This window comes from Entelurus aequoreus, linkage group LG05, assembly GCF_033978785.1.
Source record: "Entelurus aequoreus isolate RoL-2023_Sb linkage group LG05, RoL_Eaeq_v1.1, whole genome shotgun sequence".
In the NCBI taxonomy this organism is placed as follows: domain Eukaryota; kingdom Metazoa; phylum Chordata; class Actinopteri; order Syngnathiformes; family Syngnathidae; genus Entelurus; species Entelurus aequoreus.
The window spans coordinates 14,634,587-14,652,086 of NC_084735.1; the positions used below are offsets into that span (position 1 = coordinate 14,634,587).

General features: G+C 40.6%; 2 protein-coding genes across 4 annotated transcripts in view; one reads left to right on the forward strand and one right to left on the reverse strand.

Annotated features, from left to right (window-relative positions):
* The window catches only part of abitram (actin binding transcription modulator), a 27,557-nt gene extending 24,149 nt beyond the window's left edge, over positions 1–3,408 (forward strand). Inside the window, exons 9-10 of the transcript XR_009826208.1 lie at positions 306–553; positions 3,196–3,408. The gene's annotated coding sequence lies outside the window, so the exon portion shown is untranslated. The remainder of the gene's footprint in view (positions 1–305; positions 554–3,195) is intronic.
* The window catches only part of ctnnal1 (catenin (cadherin-associated protein), alpha-like 1), a 133,152-nt gene that overhangs the window by 10,677 nt on the left and 104,975 nt on the right, over positions 1–17,500 (reverse strand). For 2 of the 3 annotated variants that reach the window (XM_062047182.1, XM_062047180.1), the window contains exons 5-16: positions 17,267–17,356; positions 16,973–17,143; positions 10,213–10,413; positions 10,055–10,141; positions 9,833–9,991; positions 7,209–7,301; positions 3,208–3,358; positions 3,084–3,121; positions 2,961–3,011; positions 595–749; positions 487–535; positions 356–412 (exon numbers count right to left, since the gene is read on the reverse strand). In XM_062047182.1, the coding sequence (XP_061903166.1) occupies positions 356–412; positions 487–535; positions 595–749; positions 2,961–3,011; positions 3,084–3,121; positions 3,208–3,358; positions 7,209–7,301; positions 9,833–9,991; positions 10,055–10,141; positions 10,213–10,413; positions 16,973–17,143; positions 17,267–17,356 (1,302 nt within the window). The remainder of the gene's footprint in view (positions 1–355; positions 413–486; positions 536–594; positions 750–2,960; positions 3,012–3,083; positions 3,122–3,207; positions 3,359–7,208; positions 7,302–9,832; positions 9,992–10,054; positions 10,142–10,212; positions 10,414–16,972; positions 17,144–17,266; positions 17,357–17,500) is intronic. The other variant, XM_062047181.1, reaches the window with a different exon arrangement.

A 17,500-nucleotide genomic window follows, 5' to 3' on the forward strand; every position in this document is an offset into this window, starting at 1 on the left:
TATATGTATGTATATATATATATTATATATATGTATGTATATATATTATATATATATATTATACATATATGTATGTATATATATTATATATGTATGTATGTATACATATTATATATATGTATGTGTATGTATATATATTATATATACATATATTATATATATATATGTATGTGTGAATATATATATATATATATATATATATATATATATATATATATATATATATATATATATATATATATAAACACACACACAAATGGGTGGAATAATGATAATAATAACGACAATACTAATAATTATCCCAGGAGAGAAGTGATGTTCCAGTTTGATCCTGAGGGGGGCGCTGCTTCCATACCTGAGTGCAGAAGACCTGCAGGGAAGAAGTCAGCTGCAGTCCTTCTTCTGACACCACCTGAGGAGGGAGGAGGAGAGCATTTGTCTCCTTCACTTCCTGACTCCACAGAGCAAGAAAGAAGATGGACGCACCTCAGCCTGGTGGAAAAGATCCAGCGTGGTCTTCAGCAGACCCTCCCCTCTGGTGGAAGGAACACAGGTGAGTGTCAACAAGGACCGGGGGCGGGTGGGCGTGCTCACCTGGTGAACAGGTGCATGTTGTAGGCCATGCTGGCCAGGCTCTGGCTGTGGCGCACCACCTCGTGCTCTTGCTCCTCCCACTTGTCCACCTCCGCATCCACGTCGGACGACAGGAGGCGGAGCTCCAGGCCCAGTTTGGCCATGCTGCTCTGCTCCTGCACCACACACACACAGCACTGAGCAATACTCCATCCATCCATCCATCTTCTTCCGCTTATCCGAGGTCGGGTCGCGGGGGCAGCAGCCTAAGCAGGGAAGCCCAGATTTTCCTCTCCCCAGCCACTTCGTCCAGCTCCTCCCGGGGGATCCCGAGGCGTTCCCAGGCCAGCCGGGAGACATAAGATGTATTTGATATTGCACATAAGTCAACACGCTACAGGGCTGTTTGTATCGCACATGATATCACACACAAGTTAACACACCGCAGGACTGCTTGTATCGCACATGATATTGCACACAAGTCAACATGCTGCAGGGCTGTTTGTATCGCACATATCACACACAAGTTAACACACCGCAGGACTGCTTGTGTCGCACATGATATCACACACAAGTTAACACACCGCAGGACTGCTTGTATCGCACATGATATTGCACACAAGTCAACACGCTGCAGGACTGCTTGTATCGCACATGATATCACACACAAGTTAACACACCGCAGGACTGCTTGTATCGCACATGATATTGCACACAAGTCAACACGCTGCAGGACTGCTTGTATCGCATATGATATTGCACACAAGTCAACACGCTACATGACTGCTTATATCGCACATTATATTGCACACAGGTCAAGCAGGGCTGCTTTTATCGCACATGATATCGCACACAAGTCAAGCAAGACTGCGTGTATGGCACATATCGCCCACAAGTCAACACCCTGCAGGACTGCTTGTACTGCACATCATATCACACACAAACACACCGCAGGGCTGCTTGTATCGCACATGATATTGCACACAAGTCAACACGCTGCAGGACTGCTTGTATCGCACATGATATTGCACACAAGTCAACACGCTGCAGGACTGCTTGTATCGCATATGATATCGCACACAAGTCAACACGCTACATGGCTGCTTGTATCGCACACAAGTCAAGCAGGGCTCCTTGTATCACACAAGTCAACACGCTGCATGACTGCTTATATCACACATTATATTGCACACAAGTCAAGCAGGGCTGCTTGTATCGCACATTATATCGAAACACAAGTCAAGCAGGACTGCTTGTATCATACATACCGCACACAAGTCAACACGCTACATGACTGCTTATATCGCACATTATATGGCACACAAGTCAAGCAGGGCTGCTTGTATCACACACAAGTCAACACGCTGCATGGCTGCTTATATTGCACATTATATTGCACACAAGTCATGCAGGGCTGCTTGTATCGCACATTATATCGCACACAAGTCAAGCAGGACTGCTTGTATCGTACATACCGCACACAAGTCAACACGCTACATGACTGCTTATATTGCACACAAGTCAAGCAGGGCTGCTTGTATCGCACATTATATCGCACACAAGTCCAGCAGGACTGCGTATATCGCACAAGTCAACCCGCTACATGACTGCTTATATCGCACATTATTTTGCACACAAGTCAAGCAGGGCTGCTTGTATTGTATATATCGCACAAGTCAACCCGCTACATGACTGCTTATATCGCACATTATATTGCACACAAGTCAAGCAGGGCTGCTTGTATCACACACAAGCCAACACGCTGCTTATATCGCACATTATATTGCACACAAGTCATGCAGGGCTGCTTGTATCGCACACAAGTCAGGAAGGACTGCTTGTATCGTACATACCGCACACAAGTCAACGCGCTACATGACTGCTTATATCGCACATTATTTTGCACACAAGTCAAGCAGGGCTGCTTGTTTTGTATATATCGCACGAGTCAACCCGCTACATGACTGCTTATATCGCACATTATATTGCACACAAGTCAAGCAGGGCTGCTTGTATCACACACAAGCCAACACGCTGCATGGCTGCTTATATCGCACATTATATTGCACACAAGTCAAGCAGGACTGCTTGTATCGTACATACCGCACACAAGTCAACACGCCACATGACTGCTTATATCGCATATTATATTCAAACAAGTCGAGCAGGGCTGCTTGTATCGCACATTATATTGCACACAAGTCAACACGCTGCAGCACTGCTTGTATCACACATGATATCGCACACAAGTCAAGCAGTACTGCTTGTATTGCATATGATATCGCCCACAAGTCAACACGCTGCAGGGCTGCTTGTATCGCACATTTCAAGCTGATATCATCCACTCCTTGCCTTCGCTACACGGGCATGATATCGATATCACTCACCTCCGCATCCAACTTGACAGCCTTGGTGGTCTTCAGGTTGGCAGAGTGTTTCTGCAGGAGGCAAGGGGCGTGTCATGAGAGGTCACGTGACCACAAGGGGGCGTGTCTTTGCTGGATACTCACCCCAGGTCGAGGAAGTGACAAATATGGTCGTTTGTCTCCTGGGAGCAGAAAAGAGGCAGCAGGGTGTCACTTTTTCCACATGCTAAATAATGTTGTTGTTGTTATTATTCAGGACTTTCTGCACCTCGCTTGCCCTCCAAGACGTCGTTGATCTCTCGGACCAGCAGCGCCATGTCGCCCAGCTGAGACTCCCACGCCTCGCAGAACACCTCTAGGTTCTCTTTGGCGATCTTGCTGGACGGATGCAGCGCCAACGTTTGGGCGGCAGAAATTATCTAAACATCAACACAATGTGAGCTTCATGCTAACATCACATCAACACAATGTGAGCTTCATGCTAATATCACATCAACACAATGTGAGCTTCATGCTAACATCACATCAACACAATGTGAGCTTCATGCTAACATCACATTTTATCATCACGTTAGGTTAGCAACACTGGCATAGCTATGTGAGCTACATGCTAACATCACGCTAGGTTAGCAACACTAGCATAGCTATGTGAGCTACATGCTAACGTCACATTTTATCATCACGCTAGGTTAGCAACACTAGCATAGCTATGTGGGCTACATGCTAACGTCACATTTTATCATCACGCTAGGTTAGCAACACTAGCATAGCTATGTGAGCTACATGCTAACATCACATTTTATCATCACGCTAGGTTAGCAGCACTAGCATAGCTATGTGAGCTACATGCTAACATCACATTTTATCATCACGCTAGGTTAGCAACACTAGCATAGCTATGTGAGCTACATGCTAACATCACGCTAGGTTAGCAACACTAGAATAGCTATGTGAGCTACATGCTAACATCACATTTTATCATCACGCTAGGTTAGCAACACTAGCATAGCTATGTGGGCTACATGCTAACGTCACATTTTATCATCACGCTAGGTTAGCAACACTAGCATAGCTACGTGAGCTACATGCTAACATCACATTTTATCATCACGTTAGGTTAGCAACGCTAGCATAGCTATGTGAGCTACATGCTAACATCACGCTAGGTTAGCAACACTAGCATAGCTATGTGAGCTACATGCTAACGTCACATTTTATCATCACGCTAGGTTAGCAACACTAGCATAGCTATGTGGGTTACATGCTAACGTCACATTTTATCATCACGCTAGGTTAGCAACACTAGCATAGCTATGTGAGCTACATGCTAACATCACATTTTATCATCACGCTAGGTTAGCAGCACTAGCATAGCTATGTGAGCTACATGCTAACATCACATTTTATCATCACGCTAGGTTAGCAACACTAGCATAGCTATGTGAGCTACATGCTAACATCACGCTAGGTTAGCAACACTAGAATAGCTATGTGAGCTACATGCTAACATCACATTTTATCATCACGCTAGGTTAGCAACACTAGCATAGCTATGTGGGCTACATGCTAACGTCACATTTGATCATCACGCTAGGTTAGCAACACTAGCATAGCTACGTGAGCTACATGCTAACATCACATTTTATCATCACGTTAGGTTAGCAACGCTAGCATAGCTATGTGAGCTACATGCTAACATCACGCTAGGTTAGCAACACTAGCATAGCTATGTGAGCTACATGCTAACATCACATTTTATCATCGCGCTAGGTTAGCAACACTAGCATAGCTATGTGAGCTACATGCTAACGTCACATTTTATCATCACGCTAGGTTAGCAACACTAGCATCGCTATGTGGGCTACATGCTAACGTCACATTTTATCATCACGCTAGGTTAGCAACACTGGCATAGCTATGTGGGCTACATGCTAACATCACATTTTATCATCACGCTAGGTTAGCAACACTAGCATAGCTATGTGAGCTACATGCTAACATCAAATTTTATCATCACGCTAGGTTAGCAACACTAGCATAGCTATGTGGGCTACATGCTAACATCACATTTTATCATCACGCTATGTTAGCAACACTAGCATCGCTATGTGGGCTACATGCTAACATCACATTTTATCATCACGCTAGGTTAGCAACGCTAGCATAGCTATGTGAGCTACATGCTAACATCACATTTTATCATCACGCTAGGTTAGCAACACTAGCATAGCTATGTGAGCTACATGCTAACGTCACATTTTATCATCACGCTAGGTTAGCAACACTAGCATAGCTATGTGAGCTACATGCTAACATCACATTTTATCATCGCGCTAGGTTAGCGAAGCTAGCATAGCTATGTGGAGACAAGCGCAAGGAGGACAATGGGCCTGACTTGAAGACAAGAACATTCTGGGGTGCAGGATAATTCCTGGAGACATGCTTAACAAAGGCAATGAGCCTGACCCGAGGACAGTAATGTTCTGCGGTACAGGATAGTTCCTGGAGACTAGTTAAACAAAATAAATGGCCAGGAAATGAGCACAGGAACATGCTGCGGTGCAGGATAATTCCTGGAGACAAGCTAAACATGGACGACGGGGCTGACATGAGGACAGGAACTTTCTGGGGCGCAGTGTAATTCCTGGAGACAAGCGCGATGAGGACAATGGGCCTGACTTGAAGACAATAACATTCTGGGGTGCCGGACAATTCCTGGAGACTAGCTAAACAAAGGCAATGGACCTGACATGAGGGAAGGAACATGCTGCGGTGCAGGATAGTTCCTGGAGACACGCGCAATGAGGACAATGGGCCCTACACGAGGACAGGAACATTGTGTGGTGCAGGTTAATTCCTGGAGACATGCTTAACAAAGGCAATGGGCCTGACTTGAAGACAGGGACATTCTGGGGTGCAGGATAATTCCTGGAGACTAGCTAAATAAAGGCAATGAGCCTGACCTGTGGACAGGAATGTTCTGCGGTACAGGATAGTTTCTGGAGACATGCGCATTGAGGACGATGGGCCTGACATGAGGACAGGAACATTCTGCGGTGCAGGATAATTCCTGGAGACATGCTTAACAAAGGCAATGGGCCTGACTTGAAGACAGGGACATTCTGGGGTGCAGGATAATTCCTGGAGACGAGCGAAACAAGGAAAATGGGCCTGACGTGAGGACAGGAACATTCTGCGGTGCAGGATAATTCCTGGAGACGAGCTAAACACGGACAATGGGTCTGACTTGAAGACAAGAAGATTCTAGGGTGCTGGATAATTCCTAGAGACATGCCAAACAAAGGCAATGTACCTGACATGAGGACAGGAACATTCTGGGGTACAGGATAGTTCCTGGAGACTAGCTAAACAAAGGCAATGGCCTTGGAATGAGCACAGGAACATGCTGTGGTGCAGGATAGTTCCTGGAGACATGCGCAATGAGGACAATGGGCCCTACACGAGGACAGGAACATTGTGCGGTGCAGGTTAATTCCTGGAGACATGCTTAACAAAGGCAATGGGCCTGACTTGAAGACAGGGACATTCTGGGGTGCAGGATAATTCCTGGAGACTAGCTAAATAAAGGCAATGAGCCTGACCTGTGGACAGGAATGTTCTGCGGTACAGGATAGTTCCTGGAGACATGCGCATTGAGGACGATGGGCCTGACATGAGGGCAGGAACATTCTGCGGTGCAGGATAATTCCTGGAGACGAGCTAAACTCGGACAATGGGCCTGACTTGAAGACAAGAAGGTTCTAGGGTGCTGGATAATTCCTAGAGACATGCCAAACAAAGGCAATGTACCTGACATGAGGACAGGAACATTCTGGGGTACAGGATAGTTCCTGGAGACTAGCTAAACAAAGGCAATGGCCTTGAAATGAGCACAGGAACATGCTGTGGTGCAGGTTAATTCCTGGGCCTGACATGAGGACAGGAACATTCTGGGGTACAGGAAAGTTCCTGGAGACAAGCGCGATGAGGACAATGGGCCTGACTTGAAGACAGGGACATTCTGGGGTGCAGGATAATTCCTGGAGACATGCTAAGCAAAGGCAATGGGCCTGACATGAGCACAGGCACATGCTGCGGTGCGGGATAGTTCCTGGAGACGAGTTAAACACAAACAATGGGCCTGACTTGAGGACAGGAACTTTCTGCGGTGCAGGATAGTTCCTGGAGACATGCGCGACATCCTGGGGTACAGGATCATTCCAGAAGACATGCAAAATGAGACTTTCCCCGCAGACAAAAGGAAGTTACCTGCGGCCCGATGACGTGGAAGTTCTCCTCTGCATGCGAGCACGTTATCTCCAGCGGCTCCGTCCCGGACACGTGACACAGCAGCCGACAATTCTGCACGTAAGACGCGGTATGCTAATGAGCTACATGCTAACATCCCATTTTGACATCACGTTAGGTTAGCAACACTAGCATAGCTGTGTGAGCTACATGCTAACATTACATTTTGACATCACGTTAGGTTAGCAACACCAGCATAGCTATGTGAGCTATTTGCTATCATTACATTTTAACATCGTGCCAGGTTAGCAACATTAGCATAGCTGTGTGAGCTACATGCTAACATTACAGTTAACATTATGCTAGCTTAGCAACACTCGCATAGCTATGTGAGCTACATGCTAACATTACAGTTAACATTATGCTAGCTTAGCAACACTAGCATAGCTATTTGAGCTACATGCTAACATTAAAGTCAACATCATGCTAGCTTAGCAACACTAGCATAGCCATGTGAGCTACATGCTAACATTGCAAAATCAACATCATGCTAGGTTAGCAACACTAGTATAGCAATGCCAGTTACATGCTAACATTACATTTAAACATCATGCCAAGTTAGTAACATTATCACAGTTATGTGAGCTACATGCTAACATTACAGTTAACATTATTGTGATTTAGGGCTATATAAATAAACATTGATTGATTATGCTAGCTTAGCAACACTAGCATAGCTATGTCAGCTACATGCTAACATTACAGTTAACATTATGCTAGCTTAGCAACACTACCATAGCTATGTGAGCTACATGCTAACATTAAAGTTAACATCATGCTAGCTTAGCAACACTAGCATAGCTATGTGAGCTACATGCTAACATTGCAAAATCAACATCATGCTAGGTTAGCAACACTAGTATAGCAATGCCAGCTACATGCTAACATTACATATAAACATCATGCCAAGTTAGTAACATTATCACAGTTATGTGAGCTACATGCTAACATTACAGTTAACCTTTGAGACACTTGTGATTTAGGGCTATATAAATAAACATTGATTGATTGATTGATTGATTGATTATTGTGATTTAGGGCTATATAAATAAACATTGATTGATTGATTGATTATGCTAGCTTAGCAACACTAGCATAGCTATGTGAGCTACATGCTAACATTACAGTTAACATTATGCTAGCTTAGCAACACTAGCATAGCTATGTGAGCTACATGCTAACATTACAGTTAACATCATGCTAGCTTAGCAACACTAGCATAGCCATGTGAGCTACATGCTAACATTGCAAAATCAACATCATGCTAGGTTAGCAACACTAGTATAGCAATGCCAGTTACATGCTAACATTACATTTAAACATCATGCCAAGTTAGTAACATTATCACAGTTATGTGAGCTACATGCTAAAATTTCATTTTAACATCATGCTAGGTTAACAACACTAGCATAGCTAAGTGAGCTACATGCTAACATTACATTTAACATCATGCTAGGTTAGCAACACTAGCATAGCTAAGTGAGCTGCATGCTAACATTACATTTAAACATCATGCTAGGTTAACAGTTAGCATGTGTCGTGTACCAAGTTATATGAGTGTTAGGTGTGCGGTTGCAAAATTAGCAGAAAATGTTTTTGAATTACTGGTAGCTAAAAAAGTTAGCATGCTAACATTAGTATGCTTATTTTGCATCCGTATACCCCAGAGTCATATAACTCGGTATTTGACATATGCTAGTAGCATGCTAGCATGCATACGTCAGCATGCTAACAGTTAGCATGTGTGACGTACCAAGTTATATAATAATAATAATAATAATAATACCTGGGATTTATATAGCGCTTTTCTAAGTACCCAATGTCGCTTTACATGTAGAAATATGACTGTTGCAAAATTAGCAGAAAAAATATTCTAATTACCGATAGCTAAAAAAGTTAGCATGCTAACTTTAGTATGGTTATTTTACATCTGCATACCACAGAGTCATACAACTCGGTACTTGACATATGCTAGTAGTATTTATAGCATGCATACGTCAGCATGCTAACAGTTAGCATGTGTGACGTATCAAATTATATGACTGTACTGTTGCAAAATTAGCAGGAAAAAAATTCAATTTAGCTTAAAAAAGTTAGCATGCTAACATTAGTATGCTTATTTTACATCCGTATACCCCAGAGTCATATAACTCGGTACTTGACATATGCTAGTAGTATTTATTGCATGCATACGTCAGCATGCTAACAGTTAGCGTGTGTCGCGTACCAAGTTATATGAGTGTTAGGTGTGCGGTTGCAAAATTAGCAGAAAAAAAAATTGAATTACTGGTAGCTAAAAAAGTTAGCATTCTAACATTAGTATGCTTATTTTGCATCCGTATACCCCAGAGTCATATAACTCGGTATTTGACATATGCTAGTAGTATTTATAGCAGGTTAGCATGCATATGTCAGCATGCTAACAGTTAGCATGTGTGACGTATCAAATTATATGACTGTACTGTTGCAAAATTAGTAGGAAAAAAATTCAATTTAGCTTAAAAAAGTTAGCATGCTAACATTAGTATGCTTATTTTACACCTAGTGTGTGTGTGACAATCATAACTTAACTTAACTTAACTGACCTCCACCAGTTGCTCCTTCTGCTCGGTGAGTGTTCTGCAGTGCTGCACCACCGCCTCCAGGTTGCCCTCGCCGCCAGCTGCCTTGAGCGCGCGCAGCGGCGAATGCTCGCCGTGGACCCTCAGCGTGTCCGAGGCGCGGCCCACCGCCACCTTGTGGAGCTGGGGGGGGGGTGCAGAGTCACGGTAAAAAAAATAAAAACCCCTGGCCGGAAGCGGTCTCACCTCGCGGCCCAGCTCACCCACACTCTGGCAGGACTTGGCGACGGCCACCTCCAAGTCCTCCGTGGCCTCGCCGGCGTGCACCGACTGCTGCGCCCACACAAAAATGGTGTCAGCGGGTGAGTTTGTCGCCACGGCGACCGGGGTTAGAGGACACGTACCGCTCGGGTCCAGGCGTGCAGCAGCTGCCGGGCGTCCTGGCGGGCCAGCTGGCACATGCCCAGGATGACCTGCCGCTGCTCGTGTCCCGTGTAGGCCGAGTCGGTGAAGTCCTCCGTGCGCTCCACCAGCGCCTCCAGCCGCCCGCCCACGCCGTCTGGCGGCGAGGCGTGCAGGTGGTCCCGGAGACACTCCACGCTGGCCTGGCGGGGGATCCGCCTCATCGTTAAAAGACTACCTTGCCGTGCAGCTGACAGTTAGCATGCTCACTTTTTTAAGCTAAATTGAATTTTTTTGCAACAGTACTTGGTGCGTGACACATGCTAACTGTTAGCATGGCAGCTAAAAATGAACATTAGCATGCTATAAATACTACTAGCATATGTCAAATACCAAGTTATAAGACTCTGTGGTATACAGATGTAAAATAACCATACTAAAGTTAGCATGCTAACTTTTTTAGCTATCGGTAATTAGAATATTATTTCTGCTAATTTTGCAACAGTCATATTTCTACATGTAAAGTGACATTGGGTACTTAGAAAAGCGCTATATAAATCCCAGGTATTATTATTATTATTATTATATAACTTGGTACATAACACATGCTAACTGTTAGCATGCTGACGTATGCATGCTAGCATGCTACTAGCATATGTCAAATACCGACTTATATGACTCTGGGGTATACGGATGTAAAATAAGCATACTAATGTTAGCATGCTAACTTTTTAAGCTAAAGTGAATTTTTTTCCTGCTAATTTTGCAACAGTACAGTCATATAATTTGATACGTCACACATGCTAACTGTTAGCATGCTGACGTATGCATGCTAGCATGCTATAAATACTACTAGCATATGTCAAATACCGAGTTATATGACTCTGGGGTATACGGATGCAAAATAAGCATACTAATGTTAGCATGCTAACTTTTTTAGCTAAATTGAATTTTTTTCCTGCTAATTTTGCAACAGTACAGTCATATAATTTGATACGTCACACATGCTAACTGTTAGCATGCTAACTGTTAGCATGCTGACGTATGCATGCTAGCATGCTATAAATACTACTAGCATATGTACCGAGTTATATGACTCTGGGGTATGCAGATGTAAAATAAGCATACTAAAGTTAGCATGCTAACTTTTTTAGCTATCAGTAATTAGAATATTTTTTCTGCTAATTTTGCAACAGTCATATTTCTACATGTAAAGCGACATTGGGTACTTAGAAAAGCGCTATATAAATCCCAGGTATTATTATTATTATTATTATATAACTTGGTACGTAACACATGCTAACTGTTAGCATGCTGACATATGCATGCTACTAGCATATGTCAAGTACCGAGTTATATGACTCTGGGGTATACGGATGCAAAATAAGCATATTAATGTTAGCATGCTAACTTTTTAAGCTAAATTGAATTTTTTTCCTGCTAATTTTGCAACAGTACAGTCATATAATTTGATACGTCACACATGCTAACTGTTAGCATGCTAACTGTTAGCATGCTGACGTATGCATGCTAGCATGCTATAAATACTACTAGCATATGTCAAGTACCGAGTTATATGACTCTGGGGTATACGGATGTAAAATAAGTATACTAATGTTAGCATGCTAACTTTTTAAGCTAAATTGAATTTTTTTCCTGCTAATTTTGCAACAGTACAGTCATATAATTTGATACGTCACACATGCTAACTGTTAGCATGCTAACTGTTAGCATGCTGACGTATGCATGCTAGCATGCTATAAATACTACTAGCATATGTCAAATACCGAGTTATATGACTCTGGGGTATACGGATGTAAAATAAGCATACTAATGTTAGCATGCTAACTTTTTAAGCTAAATTGAATTTTTTTCCTGCTAATTTTGCAACAGTACAGTCATATAATTTGATACGTCACACATGCTAACTGTTAGCATGCTGACGTATGCATGCTAGCATGCTATAAATACTACTAGCATATGTCAAATACCGAGTTATATGACTCTGGGGTATACGGATGTAAAATAAGCATACTAATGTTAGCATGCTAACTTTTTAAGCTAAATTGAATTTTTTTCCTGCTAATTTTGCAACAGTACAGTCATATAATTTGATACGTCACACATGCTAACTGTTAGCATGCTGACGTATGCATGCTATAAATACTACTAGCATATGTCAAGTACCGAGTTGTATGACTCTGTGGTATACAGATGTAAAATAAGCATACTAATGTTAGCATGGTAACATTAGCATGCTAACTTTTTAAGCTACCGGTAATTTAGATTATTTTTCTGCTAATTTTGCAACCGTACACCTTACAGTCATATGACTTGGTACGTCACACACGCTAACTGTTAGCATGCTGACATATGCATGCTATAAATACTACTAGCATATGTCAAATACCAAGTTATAAGACTCTGGGGTATGCAGATGTAAAATAACCATACTAAAGTTAGCATGCTAACTTTTTTAGCTATCGGTAATTAGAATTTTTTTTCTGCTAATTTTGCAACAGTCATATTTCTACATGTAAAGCGACATTGGGTACTTAGAAAAGCGCTATATAAATCCCAGGTATTATTATTATTATTATTATATAACTTGGTACGTAACACATGCTAACTGTTAGCATGCTATAAATACTACTAGCATATGTCAAATACCGAGTTATATGACTCTGGGGTATACGGATGCAAAATAAGCATACTAATGTTAGCATGCTAACTTTTTTAGCTACCAGTAATTCAAAAAATTGTTCTGCTAATTTTGCAACCGCACACCTAACACTCATATAACTTGGTACGCGACACATGCTAACTGTTAGCATGCTGACGTATGCATGCAATAAATACTACTAGCATATGTCAAGTACCGAGTTATATGACTCTGGGGTATACGGATGTAAAATAAGCATACTAATGTTAGCATGCTAACTTTTTAAGCTAAATTGAATTTTTTCCCCTGCTAATTTTGCAACAGTACTTGGTGCGTGACACATGCTAACTGTTAGCATGGCAGCTAAAAATTAACATTAGCATGCTATAAATACTACTAGCATATGTCAAATACCAAGTTATATGACTCTGGGGTATGCAGATGTAAAATAACCATACTAAAGTTAGCATGCTAACTTTTTTAGCTATCAGTAATTAGAATATTTTTTCTGCTAATTTTGCAACAGTACAGTCATATAATTTGATACGTCACACATGCTAACTGTTAGCATGCTGACGTATGCATGCTAACCTGCTATAAATACTACTAGCATATGTCAAATACCGAGTTATATGACTCTGGGGTATACGGATGCAAAATAAGCATACTAATGTTAGCATGCTAACTTTTTTAGCTACCAGTAATTCAAAACATTTTTCTGCTAATTTTGCAACCGCACACCTAACACTCATATAACTTGGTACGCGACACATGCTAACTGTTAGCATGCTGACGTATGCATGCAATAAATACTACTAGCATATGTCAAGTACCGAGTTATATGACTCTGGGGAATACGGATGTAAAATAAGCATATTAATGTTAGCATGCTAACTTTTTTAAGCTACATTGAATTTTTTTCCTGCTAATTTTGCAACAGTACAGTCATATAATTTGATACGTCACACATGCTAACTGTTAGCATGCTGACGTATGCATGCTATAAATACTACTAGCATATGTCAAGTACCGAGTTGTATGACTCTGTGGTATACAGATGTAAAATAAGCATACTAATGTTAGCATGGTAACATTAGCACGCTAACTTTTTTAGCTACCGGTAATTTAGATTATTTTTCTGCTAATTCTGCAATTGTACACCTTACAGTCATATAACTTGGTACGTGACACATGCTAACTGTTAGCATGCTGACATATACATGCTAATATTACTACTAGCACAGACTAGCATATAACTCTGGGGTATAGGTATGCAAAATAAGCATACTAATGTTCGCATGGTAACATTAACACGCTAACTTTTTTAGCTACCGGTAATTTAGATTATTTTTCTGCTAATTTTGCAACTGTACACCTTACAGTCATATGACTTGGTACGTGACACATGCTAACTGTTAGCATGCTGACGTATGCATGCTATAAATACTACTGGCATATGTCAAGTACCCTGTTATATAACTCTCGGGTATACGGATGTAAAATAAGCATACTAATGTTAGCATGCTAACTTTTTAAGCTAAATTGAATTTTTTTCCTGCTAATTTTGCAACAGTACAGTCATATAACTTAGTACGTCACACATGCTAACTGTTAGCATGCAATAAATACTACTAGCATATGTCAAGTACCGAGTTATATGACTCTGTGGTATACGGATGTAAAATAAGCATACTAATGTTAGCATGGTAACATTAGCATGCTAACTTTTTTAGCTACCGGTAATTTGAATTTTTTTCTGCTAATTTTGCAACAGTCATATAACTTGGTACGTCACACATGCTAACTGTTAGCATGCTGACGTATGCATGCAATAAATACTACTAGCATATGTCAAGTACCGAGTTATATGACTCTGGGGTATACGGATGTAAAATAAGCATACTAGTGTTAGCATGGTAACATTAGCATGCTAACTTTTTTAGCTACCGGTAATTTGGAATTTTTTTCTGCTAATTTTGCAACAGTCATATAACTTGGTACGCGACACACGCTAACTGTTAGCATGCTGACGTATGCATGCTAGCATGCTATAAATACTACTAGCATATGTCAAGTACCGAGTTATATGACTCTGGGGTATACGGATGTAAAATAAGCATACTAATGTTAGCATGGTAACATTAGCATGCTAACTTTTTTAGCTACCGGTAATTTGAATTTTTTTTCTGCTAATTTTGCAACAGTCATATAACTTGGTACGCGACACACGCTGACTGTTAGCATGCTGACGTATGCATGCTAAGATGACTAATTGCACATACTAGCATATGTCCAGTGCCAAGTTATATGACTTTGGGTTATACAGTTGCAATAATAATAAAATAAAATAAAAAGTTAGCATTCGGCATGTGCCAAGTTACATGATTGAGGTGCACGGCTGTAAAATTAGCGAACAAAGTGTAACATTTGCTAAAAAAAAAAGTTACCATGCTAACGTCAGCTAGACTTTTTTGGAATGTTTTAAATATGTTATTTAGTTTTATTTGCTTTTTTCATATATATATTTTTTATTTATTTATTTTTATTTATTAGTTATTTAGTTTTATTAGCTTTTTTCATGGTTTATTTTATTTTTTAATTTTTTTTAAACCTGTCAAAGTTTAGTGGTGGGTACACAGTATCGATTCCCAGGTACCAATTTTTGGTACTTTTGTGTGTGCTAATAAATATTAACGGTTAATGTTACATTTAAAATACAACTGATTATTTGTTGTCTAACTAGTAAGTAGCTTTTTCCAGGAAGGCCAATGTGTTATGTTGCGCCCTACAAAGTGTTTACACCAGGGGTCACCAACGCCCGTAAGGACCAGATGAGTAGCCCGCTGGCCTGTTCTAAAAATAGCTCAAATAGCAGCACTTACCAGTGAGCTGCCTCTATTTTTTAAATGTTATTTATTTACTAGCAAGCTGGTCTCACTTTGCTCGACATTTTTAATTCTAAGAGAGACAAAACTCAAATAGAATTTGAAAATCCAAGAAAATATTTTAAAGACTTGGTCTTCACTTGTTTAAATAAATTCATTTTTTTTTTTTACTTTGCTTCTTATAACTTTCAGAAAGACAATTTTAAAGAAAAAATACAACCTTAAAAATGATTTTAGGATTTTTAAACACATATACCTTTTTACCTTTTAAATTCCTTCCTCTTATTTCCTGACAATTTAAATCAATGTTCAAGTAAAAAAAATGTTTTATTGTAAAGAATAATAAATATATTTTAAATTAATTCTTCATTTTAGCTTCTGTTTTTTTTCGACAAAGAATATTTGTGAAATATTTCTTCAAACTTATCATGATTGAAATGCAAAAAAATTATTCTGGCAAATCTAGAAAATCTGTAGAATCAAATTTAAATCTTATTTCAAAGTCTTTTGAATTTCTTTTAAAATTTTTGTTCTGGAAAATCTTGAAGAAATAACGATTTGTCTCTGTTAGAAATATAGCTTGGTCCAATTTGTTATATATTCTAACAAAGTGCAGATTGGATTTGACCCTATTTAAAACATGTCATCCAAATTCTAAAATTAATCTTAATCAGGAAAAATTACTAATGATGTTCCATGAATTATTTTTTTTAATTTTTTCCAAAAGATTCGAATTAGCTAGTTTTTCTCTTCTTTTTTTCGGTTGAATTTTGAATTTTAAAGAGTCGAAATTGAAGATAAACTATGTTTCAAAATTTAATTGTCATTTTTTTTCGTGTTTTCTCCTCTTTTAAACCGTTCAATTAAGTGTAAATATCATTAATTATTAATAATAACATAGAGTTAAAGGTAAATTGAGCAAATTGGCTATTTCTGGCAATTTATTTAAGTGTGCATCAAACTGGTAGCCCTTCGCATTAATCACTACCCAGGAAGTAGCTCTTGCTTTCAAAAAGGTTGCTGACCCCTGGTGTATACTGTAAGTATTGCACTTATTCATCTCGGTTGTAGTTTTTATGACCATATTTGGAGGTGTTGAAAAACAGCTCATGCTAACAGTAGCCTGTCTATGGCCAATCCAATGTAAATTAGCATCCGGCTAGCAGGTTTTGGAGCGTCTTATTGGTGTTGATAGAGTCGGGGCCCCGTGCTTACCTTGTAGTCCCTGATGCCGCTGCTGACGCTGGCGGGGACGACCTTGTTCTCCCCGCCGCTCCGCGCCTCCGTCACGATCTCGATGACCTGCTCCAGGGCGCAGCGCATCCTCTGGAAGACGCCGTCTTTGTTGATCCTGGCCGACTCGCAGTCCGGGTGCCTCAGGCAAGTCTGCGGGTGGAAAAAAGAAGAAGACGCAGGAGAATAAAGACATTTCCTGCTTTTAGCGCGCTAGTATATGCACGCTGATTGCCGCAGGTGCTGATTGATTTATTGCCGAGCAGATGTTTTCACCTTGGAGGCCGTCAGGAGCATCATGGTGCATTTCTCCAACACGGCCCGAGCTGCTGCCATCTTGGCTTTCTTCTTCTCGTCCTTCAAGTCCTACAACACAAAAAAAAAAACGAAATGAGCTAAAATGCTAGCATAAAACCTTAGCCTGTTTACGTTAGCACGACGACATGGGAAAAGTTAGCATATTTTCAATGTGGTGTCAATCATCAAAAAACATGATTTTTAGGTTCAATT